This window comes from Dioscorea cayenensis, chromosome 16 (assembly GCF_009730915.1).
Source record: "Dioscorea cayenensis subsp. rotundata cultivar TDr96_F1 chromosome 16, TDr96_F1_v2_PseudoChromosome.rev07_lg8_w22 25.fasta, whole genome shotgun sequence".
In the NCBI taxonomy this organism is placed as follows: domain Eukaryota; kingdom Viridiplantae; phylum Streptophyta; class Magnoliopsida; order Dioscoreales; family Dioscoreaceae; genus Dioscorea; species Dioscorea cayenensis.
The window spans coordinates 1-23,898 of NC_052486.1; the positions used below are offsets into that span (position 1 = coordinate 1).

General features: G+C 35.0%; 4 protein-coding genes across 10 annotated transcripts in view; all 4 read right to left on the reverse strand.

Moving 5' to 3' along the window:
* Positions 1 to 103: 103 nt before the first annotated feature.
* The window catches only part of LOC120279284 (putative disease resistance protein RGA3), a 49,958-nt gene continuing 26,163 nt past the window's right edge, over positions 104 to 23,898 (reverse strand). The window contains exons 1-9 of one of the 5 annotated variants that reach the window (XR_005541858.1): positions 3,520 to 3,596; positions 3,322 to 3,406; positions 3,112 to 3,162; positions 2,591 to 2,992; positions 2,157 to 2,449; positions 2,006 to 2,077; positions 1,444 to 1,501; positions 1,209 to 1,273; positions 104 to 487 (exon numbers count right to left, since the gene is read on the reverse strand). The gene's annotated coding sequence lies outside the window, so the exon portion shown is untranslated. Of the gene's footprint in view, positions 488 to 1,208; positions 1,274 to 1,443; positions 1,502 to 2,005; positions 2,078 to 2,156; positions 2,450 to 2,590; positions 2,993 to 3,111; positions 3,163 to 3,260; positions 3,293 to 3,321; positions 3,428 to 3,519; positions 3,597 to 23,898 lie in introns of those variants that run through there. The other 4 variants (XR_005541857.1, XR_005541860.1, XR_005541859.1 and 1 more) reach the window with 4 other exon arrangements.
* Positions 3,678 to 23,898, reverse strand: part of LOC120279282 (putative disease resistance protein RGA4) — a 98,396-nt gene continuing 78,175 nt past the window's right edge. For both annotated transcript variants that reach the window (XM_039286186.1, XM_039286182.1), the window contains exons 3-4: positions 3,841 to 4,076; positions 3,678 to 3,735 (exon numbers count right to left, since the gene is read on the reverse strand). The gene's annotated coding sequence lies outside the window, so the exon portion shown is untranslated. The remainder of the gene's footprint in view (positions 3,736 to 3,840; positions 4,077 to 23,898) is intronic.
* On the reverse strand, positions 9,384 to 10,068 carry LOC120279287 (putative disease resistance protein At3g14460). Its single transcript, XM_039286192.1, has 2 exons — positions 9,458 to 10,068; positions 9,384 to 9,423 (listed from the first exon to the last, which is right to left on the reverse strand). Exons 1-2 carry the CDS (start codon positions 10,037 to 10,039, stop codon positions 9,418 to 9,420), a joined length of 588 nt encoding a protein of 195 aa, XP_039142126.1. The 5' UTR covers positions 10,040 to 10,068; the 3' UTR covers positions 9,384 to 9,417.
* Positions 10,332 to 12,263, reverse strand: LOC120279285 (putative disease resistance protein RGA1). 2 transcript variants are annotated; one of them, XM_039286191.1, is made up of 2 exons: positions 11,522 to 12,263; positions 10,332 to 11,452 (listed from the first exon to the last, which is right to left on the reverse strand). In XM_039286191.1, exons 1-2 carry the CDS (start codon positions 12,192 to 12,194, stop codon positions 10,362 to 10,364), a joined length of 1,764 nt encoding a protein of 587 aa, XP_039142125.1. In that variant the 5' UTR covers positions 12,195 to 12,263; the 3' UTR covers positions 10,332 to 10,361. The 2 variants fall into 2 exon arrangements, with proteins under 2 accessions (XP_039142125.1, XP_039142124.1); XM_039286190.1 differs by having other exon boundaries at positions 10,332 to 11,420; positions 11,490 to 12,263.

The window sequence follows — 23,898 nt, forward strand, 5'->3', positions numbered from 1 at the left end:
GAACCTTTGGATTGGTTTATGATTTTAATGCATCATTCATAATTTCAACTTTTTCTTTTGTCGGTTAATAGTGATTGGAATCAAATTGCTAAAGCTTTCCAAATTTAATAGTAATGATGCTTTTGTGTTTATTTAGTGCATTAATCTTCTTACAAGTGTTTCCATGTCACAATTCACAGAAAGTTCCTGCCATAGCAATCCCCCAATCCTTTGGCTATAACAGAGCTTCAATTTCTTCACCTTTTCTTCTTCAAAAAATTCAACCAAATGCTTGTCAAAATACTTCCAGAATACATTTACTATCGGTGTAAAATGACCGTACAATTGAACATATATCTTAATTCATGAATGAAAATAATAGCAGAAGCTATAGTAATTCGAAGGAACGTGCTCATGTTAAAAGAAGTCGGAAGGCTTCCCCCCGACTTGTATATTTTGCTCTGCTAAAAAACTTGTGATGGCACTCTTTTGCCAACTTTTAAAACTCCTGCACAAGCACAGAAACAATCACTGAACTAATTAATTCCATTATCAAGCATGTCACGAAATGACCACAAAAGACTTATCTTTCATAATTGAAACAAGAGAAACATGGTTTCTACCTCTTTTATACCAATCGAATAAAGAAGAAAATGTCATTTACGGCATAACTCTTTTTTTTTTTCTCACATCAATTAAGTTAGTATCGGTCATAGTCCAAAACTTTTTGAGTTGAATTGGAATTATGTACTGTGTAAAAAATTAACCGATAATCCAACATCAATACAGTCAGCAACTATGAATACGAACATATGTGCTTGGTTTTGCAACAACTAGTTTCTCTTAGCTTTATTAGTAGATCACTTTTATAAATTGGTGAACATAATGCCCCCAAAGATATTCTGAATCCTAAATTCGCTAGCTAATCTAAATGTTGACACATTATATCATCTGCCATAAAACTTAATGACCATTTGGTATCACTTCCTACTTCCTAGTCCAGCACCAAAGGGGATTCATGCCATTTAATTAGGTATCATGGTTTCTTCATTTTGGCAACACAAACTATACTACATTTTTTGGTAAAAAAAAATAGTGGAATAAACTATAATAGCACAATAACATAGTACTCAATTTTCTTGTAACATTTAATGACTTCTAGTGTGGAATTTATAAGATTAGAAACAAATATACATAATTACAGAATGTAGGAAATCAGTGTTACTTACAGAATAATTAATATCCATAGTGACCACCTCCAAGTCCAAGAAGAACCTTTTTATTATCATTGTTCCTGCATATTAAACCCAGATAAGTTGCTGTAACCTTAAAAAACAGGAAGCTTGGAATATGTCCATTACATTCTCATCATAAGTATTAATTATATATAATATGGTTCATGTTAAAAAGGTTCAGAATCTAACAGACAGACAAGTTTTATCTGATGATTAATGTTTTCACAACCTGTGTGCCAATTTCCAACACCGTCACCTCCGCCAAGTCCTAGCCCTTCCCACAATAACTGCAAATGTGAAAAAGTTTAGTTCTTTGATGTCTGAATATAAAGCATATGAGTTTGGGAAAAACAAATGCATGGAAATTTCATCTTCAAGTCTAGCCCTGTAACACTTGATGAGTAGAACAATTACCAAATATGGATGATTTGATTATTCAAAGTTTCAAAGAAAAAACAGAGCATCCTCTATATTAATTACCAGAAAAATAAGTATATAAGGAAATCAACTGTTAAAGAATTTGATATGCTATTCTATCAATCTCCAAAGCGCATGCTGCAAATTAAAGAAATCAGTAAAATGAAAACCATCCCCCAACTTGGATATGACTTGATACTAAAGTCAAATATTTATAAAGCAAACAAACACATACACATATCACAATTCTGTAAATAGAACTACACCAAGTGATGAGCTTAAGTCCAAATCATGAAATAGATCAATTAAAATGCAAAACATATTGAAAACATGAAAGATTAATTAAAGATGCAATGAGTCATATATACATATACCAAGTCATGCTTGTCCACGTCTCATTCCTTTGGTGCTCTAATTGAAATTCAAGCTTCAGTCCTCCTATGCAGCTGTCACCAAAAGATATACATATCATACAAAAAAAGAAATTGTCAAATAAAGAGTGCAAAGGTTGCATTATCACATTACTTAATGAAAAAACACAGTACTCCCACCCAAAGCTTCATCAAAGACTTGATTGGAATATTAACTCTTTTGCAAAAGAAAAACTCATGACATTAACTGTGGAGAAAAATAAGCAAATTAAGGAAATCAATTCAACTCCAAAAATAAGGAAAATTTCACTTCCACTCATACAAAATTTAAAAACCATCACATCAAGTTGAAAGTTGAAACCAAGTGATTTGTAAGCTCAAACCATCATGCAGTTGAGTCCCCAAGTCACAATTTGCCATAAAAATCATGTTTATCAGCCATTGCTCCTGTGAAACCACGAAAACAAACACATGCATATTACAATTATAAAGGTATAATTAAGTAACAGTTTTATAGTGTCGAGCTTAATTTATAACCATAAAGCTAGAGTTGAAAAATGAGTCATATATATATAGATATATACATACGAGTTGTTATACATGTCGAAACTAACTTCATCATATTGAATTGTAGTCAAGGGATCACTTGAGCCCTTCCAAGCATAATAAATATCCACCACTAGTATTCTGTTCAATATCCAATAGAAGTTTTATTATGATTAGCAGATGATTTATATATTTTCAGAACATATGAACAAAAAATCGCAATTAATGATTGCTGATCAAATAGAATAGCATACACACAAGCCATGCTCCATAGTGTTTTCTGAAGTTCTATCGCACATCCTAGATCTAAATATCCGCATGCATATAACTGACTCAACTCAGAAGAACCCAAGTAATTTGTACTCTGAAACCGCATGTCATGCAGTTGAGTCCTAATAAAGTCTCACATATTTGCCATAAAAATATGGTTATCCACCATTCCACCTGAGAAAACCAATGCAGGGTAAATAAAATAGAACTCCACAAATGATGAGCTTAATTCCTAATCATAAAATATGTAAATAAATAATTCAAAACAGATTGAATACACAAGGCATACATACATGGCAGCTACTTCAAATTCAAGCCTTCATTCTCCTCCTCATATGCAGCAGCTATCCAACCACAAGGCATACATATCATAATTTTGATACAATTAGACACTTTCAATATATAGAGATGTATTTGAATAAAGAGGTTTCATAAATCATACCAATTGATATATTTTTGTTAAGCTTGGTTTGATAGTTTGCTTTGGTGTACTTTTAAATTACATGCTTTGGTCCTCTGCAGAGGCTACAAAACTGAGTACTTGCTAGAAGCTTGCAAACACTATTAGAGTGCTTGGGCACTGTGAGCCTGAAACAATGCAATGGAGTTCTTCGCAAAATACATGCATATCAAGATACCAAAAGAAATGAGTAACTAGCTAATAGTAGAGATGTAATGAGTCATATAAATTAGATATATACCTGTCATTATACATGTCCACATCTCATTCAACAAGTTGAAGCAAATTTCATTCTAGCTCAACTTATCTGCATAATTAGCTCACCAATCATGCATAAAAATTCTCCCTACGTAATCCTCCCTCATCAGATTGAATTGTAGTTGAGGAATTGATAAATCGAGAATTCCTTGCAAGTTTGCATAATTGCAGATCATATAATGAAATCCACCCTTATACTCTGTTAAAGATCAAATTGGAATTTTAATGTTATTAACAGTTGATAAACATATAGATCTAACATTTGGTAAACATGAAAATAAGAATAAATTATTAAAGTACTTACAAAGAAACAAGAACAGTCCCCCTCCATAGAGCTTCATCAAAGTAGTAACAGAACCATGCATATCACAATTCACAGTCAAGGAGATGTGGATTCAAGCTCAACTCACATTGAAAATTAAAGAAAAGATGAAGAAGGAAAGAAACCCTCCCAGAGAATGTCAGGTCTCTCTGTATAACTTGAAATTATCAAATTATTATAATACACTTGAGTAATGATCAAGTCACATATTGATTTGCCTGTGGAAACCAATACAACAAACAAATACATCTCACAATTCATTCTAAAGATAAATTAATAGAACCAGCTAGCCAGTGATGTCCATAATTCAAAACAAATTGAAGACATACCAGTAGTAATGGGTGTTCGGATGTCATTTTTCAGTGGTAATCTAATTCAAATAAAGGATTCATTCTCCTAATCCTCATCTGCATATATAAACCACAACCAATTAAACATGAAGTTATTACAATTCTAATAAACAATTAGGCATTTATAAGTTATTTCAGCGCTAGCAAAGACATCATGAGAAATAAAACGAATAACATACCAGTGATCGATGTTGGTTTCATAGTAATATGGTTCTTTGGTGTACTTCAAATACATGCTTTGATTCTTTGCATAGCCTATGAAGCGTGGTACTTGCTGAATGAACGACCAATGTGGGACACCCTTTTCAAACATCCCTTTAGTGCTTGGGACACTGCACTCCAAATGCAACTTGAATAGATCATCCCTCAGCGAGGCTTTTTCTTGACGTTGTTGGAGGAAAGAGATGATCCACTGAGGGAGACTAGCATTGTCCTCTTCATAATCAATCACATACAAGCTTTGCAGAGACTCAAGCTTCTCCACACACTCAAGCATTGGGCAATCAGTGACTTCCAGTTCTTTCAAGGTAGGGAGATGGGAGACCCTTGAAAGACTGTGAGCTTCGCTGTGATGTAAATTTTTGATAAGGAGAGCTTAACAAAGAAGAAAAATGTTAGGAAAAACATTCATACATTCATTCAAGTTCAGATATGCATATATCACAGAACACAAGATGATAGGTCAACACTAAACCCAAGACATCACAGCACTTTTTCAAAAGCAGATTCCACAAAACAGTAAGCTTTAGTCCACTACAGCTAATTCATCTGTTATTAGAAATTTCAGACTCTAACACTCCTCCTTGAAATTTCTCATTGAGATTCCCATCATTGATCTCAGTTTTCAAACTTATCCTTTTCAAAGCTTTGGTCATAATGTCGTAAGTTGTTCATTAGTGCTGCAATACTTTTTAGCTCAATTTCTTTCAAGTCTTTCAGCTTCTCTAATAGCATGAAACTTGACTTTTATATGCTTTGTTCTTCCATGATTAACTGGGTTCTTGGACATTGCAATGGCTGATTTAGTTATCCACCCAAATTGTTGTAGCTTGATTCTGAACTTGTCCCCAAATCAGATAAGATTTTTCTAAGCAAATTGCTTGATTTGTTGCTCCAGCTGCTGAAATATATTCTGCCTCACGAGGATTGAGCTACAACTTCTTGTTTCTTTGAATTCCAGCAAAAAACACCACTGCCAAAAGAAAAAACATAGCCTGATGTACTCTTTGAATCATCAACACTGCCTGCCCAATCACTGCATCGTAAAACCAATAAGATCATGACTTTCCCTTTTTGAAAAGAACACCATAATCGGTGAGAGCCTCTAATATATCTCAATACTCTCTTTGCTGTAGAAAGATGAGCCTTACTGGGAGAATGCATAAATCTAGAAAGCAAGCTAGTAGCATGATCGATAATGTCGGTCTTGTTGTGAGACAAATATAAGAGACTTCCAATAATGCTTCTATAATTTGAAGCATCAACCTTGCTTTCCCCATCATCAATGGAAAAATTTTTGCATTAAGCGTCAAAGGAGTAGCAACCGATTTTTGCTTTCTCCATATGAAATTTTTAGCACTTGCCAAGCATACTTCCGTTGACAGATAAAAATACCATCCCGCAATTGATGAATCTCCATCCCAAGGAAATACCTCATTTCACCAAGGTCTGACATTTCAAACTCCTTTTCCATAACTTGTTTGAAATCCAAAATCATGGCTGAATTTCCACCAGTAATTAGCAAATCATCAACATATAAGGAGAGTACAAGCTGAATTTTATGACCTTCAGTTTTTTTAACATAAAGAGTGGCCTCATTTTTGCTCCTTTGAAACCCATTCTGCTGCAAATAAGTATCAATTTTGCTGTACCAAGCTCTTGGAGCTTGTTTAAGGCCATAAAGAGCTTTGATAAGCTTATATACCTTGGCTTCACTACCAACAACTTCAAAACCTTCAGGCTGTTCAACAAAAATTTCTTCATTTAGCATGCCATTGAGAAAAGCAGATTTAACATCAAGATGAAAAATTTTCCATCCAAACTTAGCTGCAAGAGCAACCAACATTCCGATTGTATCATGCCTTGCCACGAGAGCAAAAAGTGTTCTGTATAATCTATGCCTTTGTTGTTGTGAATAACCCTTAGCCACAAGTCTTGCTTTCACTTTTGTTTATAAAACCATCTGGATTCATTTTGGTTCTATAAACCCACTTGACACCAATGACTTTCTGATTTTTGAGGTCTATCAACAAGTTTCCAAGTTGAATTTTTGTTAATCATATGCATCTCTCCTCCATTGCTCGCCTCCAACCATCATCAACGCTAGATCTGCATAGTTTGTTGGTTCAAGCTTTACAAAATTGCATCCGTCATAAATTTCGCAAGTGTTCTTTTTGCCTCTTATAGGAGTTTCATCATCATCACTTGAACCACCATCATCTTGTTCTTGAGGTAAAGTAATATATCAACCTCGATTGGAAAAATCGCCTTCACCTTTTTTCCAATTCCATTTTGCGACTTCATCAACCTTCACATCTCTGCTTACTTGAACCTTGTTAGTCTTCAAATTGAACTCTATAGCCTTCGTGATGACTCATGTAGCCAAGAAATATACCAACAATAGCTTTTGCATCCAATTTATCCCTTTGCACATCAGGAACATGAGCATAGCAAACACTCCCAAAAATTTTCAAGTGATCAACAGAAGGCTTGAAACCATGCCATAATTCATGAGGAATCATCGCCTTTTAAAGATTTTTGTTGGCAAAAGATTTAATAGATATACTTGAGGTATTGATGCCTCAGCCCAAAACTTTTGGCAAGGATTTTTCATACAAAAAGGCACCTAGACATCTCCATGATAGTTCTATTTTTCCTCTCACTCACTCCATTTTGTTGAGGAGTGTAAGGACAGTCCGATTGATGTTGAATGCCATGCTTGTCACGAGAACATTTTGAATTTAGAAGAGATATATTCACCTCCATTATCGGTTCTCGAGCATCTTGATGCTATGACCAGTTGCTTTTTCCACAAGAGCTTTTAAAACATGTAAATTGGCTCAAAACTTCAGATTTTTTTGTTTGAGAAAATAAACCCAACACATTCTTGAGTAATCATCTATAAAAAAATCAAGAAATATTTGCTCGCCATTTAAGGATTCAACACTCATTGGTCCACACACATCGAGTGGATGAGCTCGCGAGTTTTTCCGTGGCCCTCCAATTCTTGTCTCCAAATGGCAACCTTGTATTCTTTGCCCATTTGACATATTTCACACACATGAACAACATCATTTATAGCGAGGCAAAATCAGCAACAAGGTTCTTTTTCATGCATTTGCTTTAAAGTGGAGTAGCTAGAATGGCCAAATCTTTTTATGCCACAAGCATGAATCATCAACCGAACTAGCATATGCATGCCCTGCAGGTGCGTTTTCCAATCTATTGGAAAACTCTTGTTTTTCATGGCATGCATCATTAAATCTTTGACCAGTTGGATCATGAATAATGCAGGACATTTTTGTTAAAAATGCAAGGAAAAAAACCTTTCTCTAGCATTTTGACCCACACTTAGAAGATTTTGACTTATCTCAGGTACATAAAGCACATCATAAATGAGCTTGATACCTGATGGTGTGCTAATGGCTGCTGTACCTTTTCCCTTCACATTGAGGTACTCTCCATTGCCCACTTTCACTTTTGAGGTAAAGGTTGTGTCTAAATGCTTGAAAAACTTCAACATCAAATGTCATATGGCTTGTGCGACCACTATCAACAAGCCAAAAGTTGTTGGTGTTACCCGGATGCTTGACAAGTTACAACAAACAACTTCTCTTACGCTTCGATTCATTTTTACTCGGAAATTTGAGCTTGTTGTCTTTGCTGATTTCCTTTGCTTTTTACAAACTTTTTCAACATGTCCAAGCTGATTACAGGCTCTACATTTCACATTTGGCCTCACCAACAATAATTTTCGAGTGATTTTTCTTTTTACAATGAGGACATGGAGGGAACTTGCCCTTTTTGTCCACTTTTTGCTTCCTTGTCCCTCATTCTTCTCCTTGTCTTTCTTCTCACCAAGGTACTTCTTCTCACCAAAGTGCTTCTTCTCACTGAAGTGCTTCTTCTCACCACCTTGAGGAACCTTCCCCTTTTGCTTTGCAAGAAAAGCCCCTTCATTACTAGTTTCTTGTCTCATTAATCTTCTCTGCTCTTGAGCTTGAAAAGCATGAACAAGCTCAGCCAAAGAAATCTTGGTTAAATCTTTTGAGTCTTCAAGTGAAGAAATTTTAGACTCAAATCTCTCTGGCAAGCTCACTAAAACTTTTTCTACCACCCTTTCATCGGTCAAGTCTTCACCAAGAAGTCTGATTTTGTTAACAACTTCCATCAACCTGTCTGCAAACTCCTTTATGGATTCATTGTCTTTCATATTCAACACTTGAAATTGCCTCTTTAAATTTAGAATCTGCATTTTCTTGGTTCTATCACTACCCGCATACATCTCCTTGAGCTTGTCCCAAGCTTCTTTTGGTGTTTCACAATCCATGATTCTTAAAAAAATTGTTTCTGAAACAGCACCATGAATGACAGACAAAGCTCTTGGAGCTTTAGTCTTTTCTTCTTCATGAGCCCGGATCTGATTGAGTGTTGGGTTGTCTCCAAGAGGTGGTACTTCCTTCTCAGCTTCAACCCACTGCCATAGACCAAGACCTCTCAAATAAGCCTTCATTTTTAATGACTCGAGACTTGATAATTTTTCACCACTTAAAAGCTGGAGGTGAAAGGTTTAGTATCTTTGTTGGAAGCCATAGGGATTTAAGGTATGATTTTTTTGAGGTATTTGTAGAGGAAGCCCTTGGCGATTTTTTTGTTTTTTTAATCACGAGTCCCATAAGATCTATGAGAGCTCCGATGCCATGATGTAAATTTTTGATAAGGAGAGCTTAACAAAGAAGAAAAAAATGTTAGGAAAAAAACATTCATACATTCATTCAAGTTCGAGATATGCATATATATCACGAGAACACAAGATGATAGGTCAACACTAAACCCAAGACATCACACTTTTTCAAAAAGCGATTCCACAAAAGCGATGGCTTTAGTCCACTACAGCTAATTCATCTTTTTGTTAGAGAAATTTCAGACTCTAACACGCTGATGAACAACCGTGCCATGTTAACCCGATTTAAGCCACTTGGAAGAGCTTTCAGCTTAGGGCATTTATCAATGAAAATGCTTTTGAGATGGGGGAAGAACATTAATGGCTTGCTAGATTCAGGCTCGTTGTCTTCTTCTTCTTCTTCTTCTCCACTGAGGATCAATGACCATTCCTCCCAATTACTCATGTTCTCTAATATGAGGATTTCAAGCTTAGGGAAGGCAATTTCTGTAGGTTCTCCATTATAATTACCGAGAAATTCAGGGCCAATTGATACAACTGCAGTTGCTCCATCTATCTTCAAATACTTGAGCTGTGGAAGTTGGCCAAGCTGGGGAAGATGAGGGCAATTTGAGCAATTAATTAAATGCAAATAAATCAACTCTTGAAGAGCAGTGTTAATGGAAGTGGATGACGACATCCAGTTTGGATATCGACCACCAAAAAAGTCTCGAATCCCTAGCTTTTCAAGGCATGGCGGGGGGCATAGGTCATTAAAGACTTGCACGATCTTGTCCATCTCTTGCTGTTGAATATGCCCATCAGTGTAATTAGGTGTGCAATAAAGCCATAATTCTCTGAGCTGAGTCTTGCTTGACAGTACTGAAGAACTTTTGATGCTTGATTTCTCCAAGTTTCTTATAGAAAGGTAACTGAGATTTTCAAGCATATGTAGCTCTTCTAAGTTGCATCCCTCTTCTCCATCATCACCACTATTTCCGATGGTCAATCCTTTCACACAATGAAGGTGTTCCAACTTGCCTATGCCCTTTGGTACATAATTCAAAGGTGTATCGTTTAGCCGAAGCCACCTCAAATTGTATAGTTTAGTTATGCTTTTTGGAAGGATATGCAAAGACTTGCAATCACTAAGCAACAAGAATTGCAAATTAATGAGATTTCCCAGAGAATCTGGTAGGTTATGAATGCATGTATCCTCCAAATCCAAAAACCTCAAGTGCACTAAACACCCAATACTGTCTGGAATATTCTCAATCTTGTCTCCATTGAGAAGTAATAAACGCAAATGCTTTAAGTTGCCAATCACTTGTGTGTTCAAACTTGGAGGAGTCCATAACCAAGCTTCTTAGGCAATCAAGATGTGGAATGCTCACACTTTCCCTATTACTTGTAATTGTCAAACGGCGTAGTTTTTTCATTGAATCTGTGCTTTGTACTTCTAGTGGATCGCCTGAAAAACTTTCATCACCTGCAAAAAACTCAGCTAGTGCTCGCAACAAATCATGAATTGTGCAACTCGACATATCCACATACACAGGGTCAGGTTGTAAGAAACTCCTACAAATTAATTCCATGTAATAGCTTTTTGCAACATCCTCCATTGATGAATTTCCCTTTGCTTCAATATAGCCTTCTGCAATCCAATGACAAACAAGATCTTCTAAATAAAATTCATGACCACGGGGGTAAAGAGCACAATAGAGGAAACAATGTTTAAGAGCTGAAGGTAAGGCTTCATAACTCAAGTATAGAGCTCCTTGCAGCTCTTCTGGAAGTCCTGTAATAGTCCAAGCATCGCTGTTAAGCACATTCTCCCATTCTCTTTTATTTTGGTCTTTTGTTACGAGAACACCGGCAATGGCTTTTATTGCTACCGGAAGACCATCACATTTTTCAACAATTTTCATCCCGATATCCTTTAGTCTCTGCATATCTTGTGTACTATTGTTTGTGAAAACTTTTTTGCATAGCAATTCCCAACCAACATCCGAAGGCAGTTTGTTAACATGATGGATATGTGTTGCCCCCATTTTTACAGCAGTGTTTCTATCTCTTGTAGTGACCAAAACCCTGCATTTTTTTGTTGTTCTTTCTATTGCATTTTTAATTAAATCAACCCATATGTTCTCATCCCAAACATCATCTAAAACTAGAAATAAGTTTTTTTCACGAAGGAAATCACAAAGTATATTTTGTAACTCTGAGATTGTTGTGCACTCTCCATATTTACCCCCAATATTTCTTATGATTTCTTTTAGGAAATCAATCCTTGATGTGAAAGATTTTGAAACCCAAATCCATGAACGTAACACAAAAGCATCATTTATTTTTGGATCATTATATATCTGTTGTGCGAGTCTTGTTTTGCCTATACCCACCACAAAAGCATCATTTATTTTTGGATCATTATATATCTGTTGTGCGAGTGTTGTTTTGCCTATACCCCCCATACCAACAATGGCAAAAAGACGGCATTTTTGTTCAGGTTGAGAGACCAATAATTCAACAAGACTATTAGTAGCATCTTTGATATCCCAACCCACAATATCAGGTTCAGGTAAGGAGGAACTTTGCCGATAAGAAGCTTCATTCATAGCATATGCATCACTTGAGTTAGAAGAAGTTATGAAATTAAACTTATTCTTGTCCTCAGATATCTCTTCTAGCTTATCATTCAGACTTTTAATTTTATCAGCAATCTCATAGCGAGATGGAATACTGCGCACACAAGAGAGTAATGGAAAGTGACAGCATACCCTTGTTGAGGCAGTAGCACTTGACTCAGCCATCTGAGAAGGATGATCAACATCTTGCAAAAGCCCAGTACCCTGTATCATGCAAAGATCAATGATATCATCAGCATCATACATCAAATCTTTCAGCTCATCGACCCATCCTTTGACAGTCTCGTCTTGGATACTCCTCTTCTCGGCATCCTTGAGCACACGTGCAATCCTCTCCATCCTCCGCCGGAGTCTTTGGAGCTCATCCTTGACTCCTAACACCATGATGGCCTTCTCTTCAATGATATTTGCGAGCCTCTCCACCAGCTTCCCAGCAAATGCATCCACTATCATCGCCATTGTATTACCTCACAACAACAACAAAGTCTCACAACAACAAAGATATTGATGGGTGGAATGAATGACTGACTGACTATGCATACGTATATATTATTAGAGAGGGTGTGCAGTACAGTGAAGGTCAATGATATCGGTGGGCGTGGGACTCACTCACTTATTGCTTGGGTTGTCATGACAATGATAGAATAGGACGTGGGGTTTATTTAAATTTAAATATTTTTTTTTAATTTTGTTTAATTTCTTAAAAATTTTTATTAAATATATAAATAAATATAATTATGTGTAATCCACTGAGGTTATCTAAATGACACGCTTTTTTTTTTTTGGGGGTTGTGTTTTGCTTGGAATACCAGCCATGCATTTCAAGTCTTTTTTTTTTTTTAACAATTTTAAATTTAAATTTTATGTATGAAAAAAAACATCTACTAATTAAAAGATATCTAACTTTTTACTGAATTTCTAATACCTTGTTCAGATTCTTGTAGACTCTTTACTTTTTAGAAACTTGGTGAGTTAAAAAAAAAATTTTGTAAAAAATATGTTTTTAAATATAAATTTAATTTTATAGCTAGATAAAATCATAAATATAAAAATAAAAATATATATATTTATCAATAAAAAATATCATGCATATGCCTATTTCCTCCTTGCCTAAAATCTCTGGCATCATGATTTTGCGAGGGAGCAAGAGCACATGCATTGCTCACTTTATCTGATTTTCTAGTGGTTTTTTTGGTTAGGGTCGGAGATCAACATCGTCGTTCATGCGGCGGGCTTCCATGGTCTACACTCCTGCTCCTTCACACCCTCCGAAGGTGAACCAACTATGTTTATGAGTTCACCTTTTTTTTTTTTGATAAAAAGTTCACTAAAATTCAAAATTACTGGATATGTAATATGTGCATTCTGAAATAGCTTTGGTTTTATATGAATTTGGATTCTGTTTTTTCTGTGAGTTCATTGTTATTTTATTTTCTTGTTTTCAGAATTTATCTTTTTTTTTTAATCTTTAATTTTTTGTTATCAGAAGTGAAGGAATGAAAATATGAGTTCAAAATGTGAAATTTTTGCTGAACTTTTGGGAATTCATGCGTGGGTTGTGCATAGGTTTGCTTTCATTGGACTTAGTTACTATTGAACTGATCGAACTACCTGTGAAGTTGATGATTTGTACTTCTCCGTCCCATTATAAGTGACCGTGTTTAGAAGCTTTCTATGTCCCAACTTATTTGTTCATGTACCTACTTTATTAATTTTCAAATTTAATCTTACTAGTACCTATTTAAATGCATTGTTCTACCACGATCATCTTAAATGGACAGGTTTATTCATAAATTTTTTAACTCAAACTACTTTTTTACACTTCGTGAAATGGTTAAGGTGGACGTATATGATGTTACGGAAGGAGTAAGTTCGAGAAATTAAGTCATTGATCACTGAATTTGTTTCTTTTTGGCACCGTTGTTGTTTGTTTTATAAGTTGAAATTCTGTATTTTCTACTTGTCATGTACTACTAATTATGGTATTGATTCTTCCATGAGGTTATTTGAAATTTTTGGCAAACCCTGAAAAATTTATGCATGCACTTCTGCACAACAACAGATAGTCCTTCAAAAACAAGCCTTGGGTTTCATCCCGGCAATTCTATTTATGTTTTGTTGATTTTCGGGAAGTGAGGATCAGTGGATCTGCTTCATGGTGGCATTGCTATAGGTTTTTATATGAGTATAACTTTTTATTTTTCTACTTGTCCTGTATAATTAATTGTTTTTGGTATTGATTCTTCCATGAGGTTATTTGAAATTTTTAGCAGATAAAGAAAGTATACCACCCACTTCTGAACTACATTCATTATTGCTCCCAATTTGGGCAAAGATACACTCATTTACTTCCATGAGGTTATTTTAGACAGCGTCTGGCACTATGTGAAAAATTTTATAAATGGATCTTTAGCAATTTACTGGAAAAGACTTGAATGGTCTGTGGCTTGCTAACCCCACTGGTAGGTGGAGAATGAAATAGGTCTGGAAAAGACTTGAATGGGCTGTGGCCTGCTAACCCCACTGGTAGGTGGAGAATGAAATAGGTGTGGATAGCTGGATCTTTTGGTAAAACAAAAGAAAAGAAAAGGAGAATTTATTAAAATTGAAATTTGTCTAGAACAAATGTACAAAATACGACTTCATGGAGATTCAAGGAGGTTGGATTTTGTCTGGTCTTGTTCAATGTTCAAACATGGTGCGGTTGTTAACAAGGCTTTGCTTAGTTGTTCAGTTCAAAACAAAATAGAGGAACAACGGGTCTCCTCCTAACCCAAATAAAACATAAACTGCTCCTCGTCGCCGCCCTGGTCAACCTCTGTGGTTGGAGCGACCTCCCCCCCTCATCACGAGGTCCCTCGAACTCTAAGTTGCACCTGATGGAAGAAATAGGATCAACAAGCTTCACCCTCATACCCTCCGGAGCTGCCGAGAACCAAGATAAGATCATATGAGCAGTCTTCATCATGACAACCAGAGGATTATCACAAATATTAGCAAAAATGAAATTATTTTGCGTCAACCAAATCGACCACACAAAAGCTTTGACAAACCCATCCCCTACCCCCGATCCACAGTACGTAAAGAAGACCTCCAGACGCTCCATAAGAGATCCATAGACAAAGGAAGTTCAGGAAACTGAAGGAATCTGCTGAGTTTCGACCACACCTCCCGAGAGAACTGACACCTTAAGAAAAGATGGTCCACAGATTCAACCTCCGAATGACATAACAATGTTGTATGTCACTTACATGCCACATTATCAACAATGTTCACGTGACCACCTATTTCGTATGCATGAACATTGTTGATTTGCATAATAAGTGACACTGTGGACATCGTCGATGATGTAGCATGTAAGGGTCAGTAGATTATGTGACAAATTACTGCTAATGAGGCAATTTTGGTAGTCGCATCATCAAATTCCGCCTGGAAACTCTTTGGTACCCTCTCGGTGAAACCAAATTAAAATTGGATATCTAAAATTATACAAATTGAAGTTTTATGCTCAAAGTGAAAATTGACCATATTACATTATAGTACCCACTCAAAATATTTACCACACTAAACAATACTTAGTGCATATGTTTATATGACTGATTATGAATGACTGACTATGCATATGTATATATTATTAGAGAGGGAGAGAGAGACAGTGTGTGTATAGTTACTATAGTACAGTCAAGTTCAATGATATCAGTGCGCGTGGGACTTACTCACTTATTTCTTGGGTTTTATTGTCAGGACATGTGAAACTAAAGGAAGTGATAGGATAGGATAGGACGTGGGATTTATTTAAATTGAAATACTTTTTTTTTTTTTATTGTCAGGATATGTGAAACTAAAGGACGTGATAGGATAGGACGTGGGATTTATTTAAATTTAAATACTTTTTTTTATTTTGTTTAGTTTTCTTAAAAAAATTTATTACATATATAAATAAATATAATTATGTGTAATCCACTGAGGTTGATCTAAATGACACACTTTTTTTTTGGGTTGTGTTTTGCTTGGAATACCAACCATGCATTTCAAGTCTTTTTGTAACAATTTTTAAATTTAAATTTTTATGTAAGAAAAAAAAATCAACTAACTAAATGATATCTAAATTTTTACTGAGTTTCTAATACCTTGTTCAGATTCTTGTAGATTCTTTACATTTTAGAAACTTATGAGTTAAAAAGAAAAAAAAATTGTAAAAAATATGTTTTTAAATATAAATTTAATTTTATAGCTAGATAAAATCATAAATATAAAATTAAAAAATATATATTTATCAACAAAGAATATCATGCATGTGTCTATTTCCTCTTTACCTAAAATCTCTCGCATCATGATTTTGCCAGAAAGCAAGAGCACATGCATTGCTCACTTTGGAAAAAAGAAGTGTCATTAACCTTTTTTATATTTTTTTTAATTCCAAAATTTTTTTAAAAAAATTAATTTTTATAAAACTTTTTAAAAACATAAAAATCAAATTTTTTTGGTTTTCAATTGTAACCATTTTTAATATTATTGTAGCTCTAGAATATTTTTTATAATTTGATTTATTCTTATTCTCGAATCGTGGAGCCTGTGATTAGCTTATACTCCTCCGTTCCTTTTTATCTATCGTGATTAACCGAATTTCACATACTAATAAATTTAGTTATTTCACAAATTTTTATAAAAAATTTGTTCTCTTTCCAAAATTACTCTTAATTTATATATTCATATTTATCTCTCATATTTAATTCTAAAAGAGAATCAATAGAGTGTAGCAGTGAATTTTTGAAAAAATTAATAATAACTGTTTCTTGATATTAGAAAATGACAAATAAAAATGAATATGAGTTTATAACAGATAAAAAGGAACGGAGGGGAGGAAGTAGTTTTTTCTTTGTAGTTTTTTTGAAACTTTTTTATAGTTTTATTGGTATTTTCAAAACCTTTGGATTGGTTTATGATTTTTATGCACCATTCACAATTTCAACTTTTTCTTTTGTCCGTTAGTAGTGATTGGAATCAAATTCCTAAAGCTTCAAACTTTATCTTTAATCTTTTGCATAAAAGTAGATTCAAATATATATATAAAGGCCTTGATCTTCTTTGGATCTTCTAAGTGATCACACAAAGAGAGGGAGGTGGCATACAACTCTGTTTTCCACACGTTGGCATACAACTCCGTTTGATAATCAGCACACTCACTCAGAGAGACCACCACTAAAAAATAAAGATATTTGCTTTTTATTAGCTGTTCATTTTACCTGATATTATCACAAGATAATGCTACCATGTGACAAGCCACCTACCCTGCCCATCCACCATATAGTATTTGAGTGGACCCAGTGGAGCATGCAGCTGGTTATATACATGGGAGTTGATAACTGGTTAGGCGCCATTTCACAATCCCTTTGATATTTACCACTTGTATATTGTGTTTAAATTATTAATTTACTTTAACTTTGTGGTTTATCACTTATTTAAAAAATTAATTTAACTTTTTTTAAAATAACTAAGTAAATCATAATTTTTATTAAGTCAAAGATAAGCTAACCCATTCAAAACAAGGCATTTGTTGTGGTTATAGTGGAATTTTATGAATTAAAAGACCATTATGTCTTGTTTAAAAATAGATAAATGAAAAGAAATAAATATTATATGGCTATTGTTCTCTTTAACAAAAAAAAAAAACTCTAACAACATTATTTTGTGGGATAATAATATTATTTTCGTAGCTCAATTATATGAAAAAGAACTGTCATCCATCTCCTTTTTCAAAAGGATCATTAATCAAATACCACTATCATTTATTATTATTTATAAAAATAAATAGATTATAATTTATTGAATTAAAAATGAAAATAAAAACATTACAAAAACCGATTTGAACAAAATATATAAACCAGACTAAAAGAAAATTTTGCACAAAATCCACCAAAAGAGGAGAGGGAGGGGATAAAGCAGGACCAACAAGACAAATAAATAAAAGTAAGACAAAGATGTTGGTGTTAATGTTATCAAAACAAATTAGAAGGAGGAGAAGATTGGGAATTCATGGAAACCAGGAACTAGATTTGAGAAACTGATGTTCATTTGATATTCACGTGACATGCGCGTCAACTGCAACTGCTCCACCTATCCTGAGATACTTGAGCTGGGGAAGTTGGCCAAGCTGGGGAAGATGAGGGTAATTTGAGCATAAATATAGACTAGAGGATCTTACGGGTAGGACTTACACCCGTAAGATAGACCCTAAGGACTATCCAGAGGAGTTTACGATTACAGAGTTTACCACCGTAAGCTAAGCCGTAACACTAGATAGAAGATCCTACGGATGGGACTTATGCCCGTAACTGATCCTATAAGGCTAGCGGCCTATCATCCCCAGCTTTTTACGGCATTCGTGGAACGTCCTAGGGCATTCTTCGGCAATCATCTCTCGGCACAATTGAAAAGGGGGTTTTCATGACTTCTTTTATTCTCATTACGTCTTATTGTTTGGATGCTTGCCCTCTATTAATGAAGGGGTTTTCATCTCTTCTTTGATTTCTCTCAGTTCAAATAGGATTACATACTTATACAACATTTGTCCTGAACTTAACAAATCCTAGAGGGATACTATACCCAGACATCCCTTTTTGGTTTCTCAGCTACTTTTATTTCCTTATTCTTGTTTTCTTCTCTTTCGTTTCTTAGTTTGCTCGCACACATCACTACTTTTGTTTAGGATAATTTTCAAGATTAGGACTAATACTAGTACTCTCGATCTTCCTTGTAGACTGATACCCGTTTTTTAGCACTTTATTATAAGATTAGCACACACACTCGTGTCCCTATCACGGTACAACCCAAAGAAAATAAAACAAATCATTCACTAGGCATGGAGAATACATCAAAAAGAAAAGAAAAAAAACAAACAACAAACACATAGTACAAGTAACAAACAGATGCTACCCTAGCCGAGAGAAAAAAACATAAAATTTGTTATCATATAACCTAATTTATAAAAAATTGAGGGCCTAAAAAATATTATAAATAGTTTTTCCCTAAAACTATATTTTTTAGGTTATATATACTAATTTGTAAATAAAAATTTAAGAGGGTAAACAATAGATTTTTGCAATAAAATAAGTGATATTATATAAATTTATTTGTATAATATCAGAGAACCCACAATAAATTTTCACATTTTTTAAAAAGTAGTTTTTTTTATATTATATCTATAAATTTGTAAAAAAAAATGTGTTTTTTAAATAATAAAGGAGAAAAGAAAGCAAAACTGAAAGGTTCAACTTCCACCTCGTAGTGATAGGTGTTAGTGGTATTTATATTTTATATTTTTTGAAATTATTATAATCTTGAGTCCGAACGAATATAAATTTTTTAATATTTACAATTCTTTAAAATTTAAGTCAGCATTTCTTAGTTTTGCTCCTGGTTCTGCTATTTAGTTATAGTAGTTGATTAGATTGCTAAAGAGAATAACACCAAAAGAATAATAAATAGACAAAGGAGGCTCATGGGGATATACTCAGTATGAGGGATCATCTATCCATGGTAACACCAGAACAAGCTTTCAGTGTCTTCAACAGAATCCATGATAATATTTGCATTTTTACCACACCGGGAGAAGGAGTTCATGCATGAAGTCAAGGCTATGCTTAATAATAGTATACTAAAAAAATTCAAGCTAATTCTTGACTGAGTTAGGGCTGCAGAAAAGCAGTGAACGATCATAAAATTACTTTTTGGTAATTGCTTAATTAAGTGGAGTGGGATAATAATTAAAAATATCATTATTTGCCCCACCCATCTTGAACATTACCCAAATAAGTACCTCTTATGTTACCCTTAAAATCATAGATAATATTCATCCAATATTTTTTTATTGACTATAACGCCCATACTCATCTACAAAAATTCTAAGATATTTGATTAATTAATACTAATTAATATAATAATTAAATATTATTAGTTAATAATATAATATTAGTATATTAATTAATATAGTAATAATTAATGGAGACATTTATGTAAATAATGAAGAGAATCATGTATAGGTTTCATGTAATTGTAAATAAAGTTACAGTTTTTGTCTTTTATCATAGGGATAATTTAGTACTCTATAGTATTGAGGACCAAAGAGTAATGTGTGAACAATACAATTAAATGAGGGTTCAACCCATTATTACCTAAATAATGGGTAATACATGAACAATACCTGCCCATGTATTGCCTAAATAACTTATCATGCATTGAGCTTAGTGTTAGTCAAACGTAATAATTAAAAATCAAAAACCATTCAACTAGATAACATCACAATTTGCCACAATCTAATGGAAAAGTCTTGGTTTTAAAGTACCAACAAAGCAATTTACATTATATACATAAGATCACAAACATGAATTATATATATATATTTTTAAAGCACTAACAGAAAATTTCAAATTTTACAGGGGTGTATCTATAAAATCTCAAATAATTTGGGTACTATTTCCAAATGCGCACAGTAGCTTCTCTTCGTTTTTCCTCTCTTCCCATTTTTACCCCTCATCCGCCATCGAATTTTTCAAAACCCTGGGATCCCATGCCGGAGAGGTCTCAACGGCGGCGAGGCCTCGCCGATCCGGCGGGGACTGGGGTGGCTTCTCGCCCTGCTTCGTCTTCTTCGGAGAATCCTGGGAATGGGGCCAGCTGACGTTGATCGTGTTCTTTTCAAGAACCTCGTCGAGATGAGTTCCTCTTGTCGAATCCCTCATGGTATTCTCCCTCTCTTTCCTAATTCTTCTCCGCATTCGCCATGAATCGCTTGTTTAGGTCTTCATTATCTGAATTTCTAGTGGTTTTTTTGGTTAGGGTCGGAGATCAACCTCCGAAGGTGAACCAGCTCTGTTTATGAGTTCACTTTTTTTTTTGATAAAAAGTTCATTTTTGTTTATCTTTTTTTTTTTTAAAAAAAAATTCAAATTACTGGATATATATTCCTCTTGGATTCATTCGCATGCGTTTAATTTGAAGTTTTTTTTTCTTATTAGAATTCATGTCCATTCTGAAATAGCTTTGGTTTTATATGAATTTGGATTCTGTTCTGTGAGTTCATTGTTATTTTATCTTCTTGTTTTCAGAATTTTTCTTTTTTTCTTTTTTATCTTTAATTTTTTGTTATCAGAAGTGAAGGAATGAAAATATGAGTTCATATAAATTCTTGGATATCCCTGCTTATTAGTTCAGTTCAAAATGTGAAATTTTTGCTAAACTTCTGGGAATTCTTGTGTGGGTTGTTGCGCATAGGTTTGCTTTCATTGGACTTAGTTACTATTGAATTGATTGAACTACCTGTGAAGTTGATGATTTGTACTTCTCCGTCCCATTATAAGTGTCCGCGTTTAGAAGCTTTCCATGTCCCAACTTACTTGTTCACATACCTACTTTAAGGACTAATTTTTAAATTTAATCTTACTAACTTATTTAAATGCACTGTTCTACCATGATCATCTTAAATGGACAGTTTTAGTGAATGGAGAGAGAAATGGGCAAAATGGGAAAAGGGATGCTAAATATTCATGAAATTTTTAATTCAAACTACTTTTCTTACACTTCGTGAAATTGTTAAGGTGGACGTCTATGATGGGACGGAAGGAGTAAGTTCAAGAAACTAATTCATTGATCATTGAATTTGTTTCTTTTTGGCACCGTTGTTTGTTTTATGAGTTGAAGTTCTTTATTTTGTACTTGTCATGTATTCCTTCATAAACAAATTTTCAGGTTTGTTATCACAATTCTATTCATATTATGTTGGTTGCCATTGAAGTGAGGTTGTCAATCTTGTTTCTTGTTTTCATTGTTGTTGTTTCTTATATAACTAGAAATTTTTTCAATTTTCTACTTTTCATGTGATGTTATTTTTGTTGTTGATTCTTTTGTGAGGTTATTTAAAAATTTTGACAAATACAAAAATTATACACACTCACTTCTGAACAATCCTAGTGCATTTCTTTAAAAACAAACTTTTGGGTTCTTCTCTGCAATGTTGTTGATGTTGTGCTGACACCATAGGGGATTAAGTCTGCTCCTCCTCCTTGTGGATCTAGAATCTATATTCATTATTATTCCTAACTTGGGCAAAAATACACTCAGTTAGACAGTGTCTGGTACTTATGTGAAAATTTTCATAAATGGATCTTTGGCAATTTACTGGAAAAAGACTTGAATGGGCTGTGGCTTAGTAACCCCACTGTTAGGTGGAGAATGAAATAGGTGTGGATAGCTGGACCTTTTGGTAAAAGGAAAAGAAAAGAAAGAGAGGTTTTATTAAAATTGAAATTTGTCTAGAACAAATGTACAAAATACAACTTCGTCGAGATTCAAGGTTGCATTTTGTCTGGTCTTATTCAATGTTCAAATATGGTGCAATTGTTAATAAGGCTTCGCTTAGTTGTTCAGTTCACTCTTAAAAGGTCACATTACTTATATGTCACTTTTTTCATGTAGACTGGTGTGATGAGCAACAGACTTTGTTAATTTTAATGAAGGATGGTTGGTAAGGATCCTTGTTTATTTTTTTTTTTTTGAAAAAGTGGATAAACCACGTATCATTGAAGAAAAACAGATACAGAACAACCACTATGTGTGGAAAAAATACAAACAAACAGAAAAACAACACAATAAGAAAGGAAAAGAGGCGACGGCGTAAGAACATTCCTGCCCATCGTAGAAAGGAAGAAATAATCCTATTTCTCCCAAAAGCTCCGGTCTATCCCATTGATCGGTCGACCACCGGGGATGTCGACATGGGGCTCTATCATCACCAAACTGCTTTGAACGCTGGTGATAGAGTCTAATAGCTTTCTTTTTTTTGCTTTTGGGACTGCCACAACAGTCCAATGAAATGAAAGTTTGTTCATAAACTCACTGCACCATGCACCAGTCTTTCCCAGTACCTCCATCAACTTGTGGACCAATACCAGTCGCTTGGGCAACCACCAAATTTTTCATTCTCCCAAATCTCATATTCAACATTGTAAGCATCTTCCGAAATAGAGGATGACCAAAATGTAAAAATTCTTGAAAATTTTTAGGAATTAATGGCGAAACCCCATGGAAAGGAACCCAATCAAAGCCATGAGGAGGGGTTTTCAGCAAATCACCAAAATCTTCCTTTGAACTCTCAGCTTCAACAATTGGGTCTAAGTTTGGATTCACATGAGATTTGGGTTGATGTGTTTCTATCACAATCAAATGGGCTATCTGGTTACCCTCACCAAGAGTAGCCCAATACGGCCCATCATGTATCTTAGTTGTTTTAATATCCAGAAGGTCCATATCAGCATTTGCACGTGAGTCAATTAAACCCAAATTCCTCATATCATCTTGGAATGAGGAACGTTGGACACGTAGTGGATTCATAGACTCATGCATTGGTTTCATCTTCACTAAATTGCTCTGACATGGTGCAGCCTCACCCAATGGGAATATGACACCGTTGTGCACATTCATCGAGGACTGTCCTATGGCCTGGTCAACAACAGCTAGTGGCTTCACCAATGTTAGTCCAACGGTTCTTAGTGATTGACCAATGGTTCGTAGCACCACTGTGGGAGGAATTGGATCCATGGTTTGACGATCATCCGACGACAACATACGGGAGGCAGAAGCCTTGAAAGCAGTCGCCTCGGGAGCTAAGCACGTCGGACAGGTCTCAACCACCACCGTAGTGACCTGAGGAGTTGAGGTCGTCAGACAGACAGATGGGAGGCCAACACACCTCTGTTTCCCAGACCTATGCACCACGCATCGAGACTCAGCTGTCATTGCCCAATAGGTACGTGCATCCTTGTGACCATCAGGCCATCCGAATGATACACTGGGTAGACCCATGTCAACGTTACATGAGAAGATCTCCACCGTAGCCGGAGCATCAACGAAAATCCCACCCGAAATTTAGAAGGATACCTATCCCAAACATTGCCTCCTTCATCTCCAACGCCAACACTAACCACGCTGGACACCACCACCGGCAGCTCACCCAATGGGATATCCAGGCCCCCGTGGGAGCAAGGCTCAACCACCGCATGAGGCTCACTAAAAACTAATCCCAGCCCACCGTGAGAGCGAGGCTCCACCATGACTGATATCTCACCCGAAGACCATCCTTTGCCTCCATTTTCTTCCGCACCTTGGT

Coding starts and splice junctions, on each gene's coding strand:
- LOC120279287 (XM_039286192.1), bottom strand. CDS start 10,039: ATGCTTGAAAATCTCAGTTACCTTTCTATAAGAAACTTGGAGAAATCA.
- LOC120279285 (XM_039286191.1), bottom strand. CDS start 12,194: ATGGCGATGATAGTGGATGCATTTGCTGGGAAGCTGGTGGAGAGGCTC. Junction 11,453..11,521: donor AACACTCGCACAACAGATAT/ATAATGATCCAA, acceptor CACAACAGATAT/ATAATGATCCAAAAATAAAT.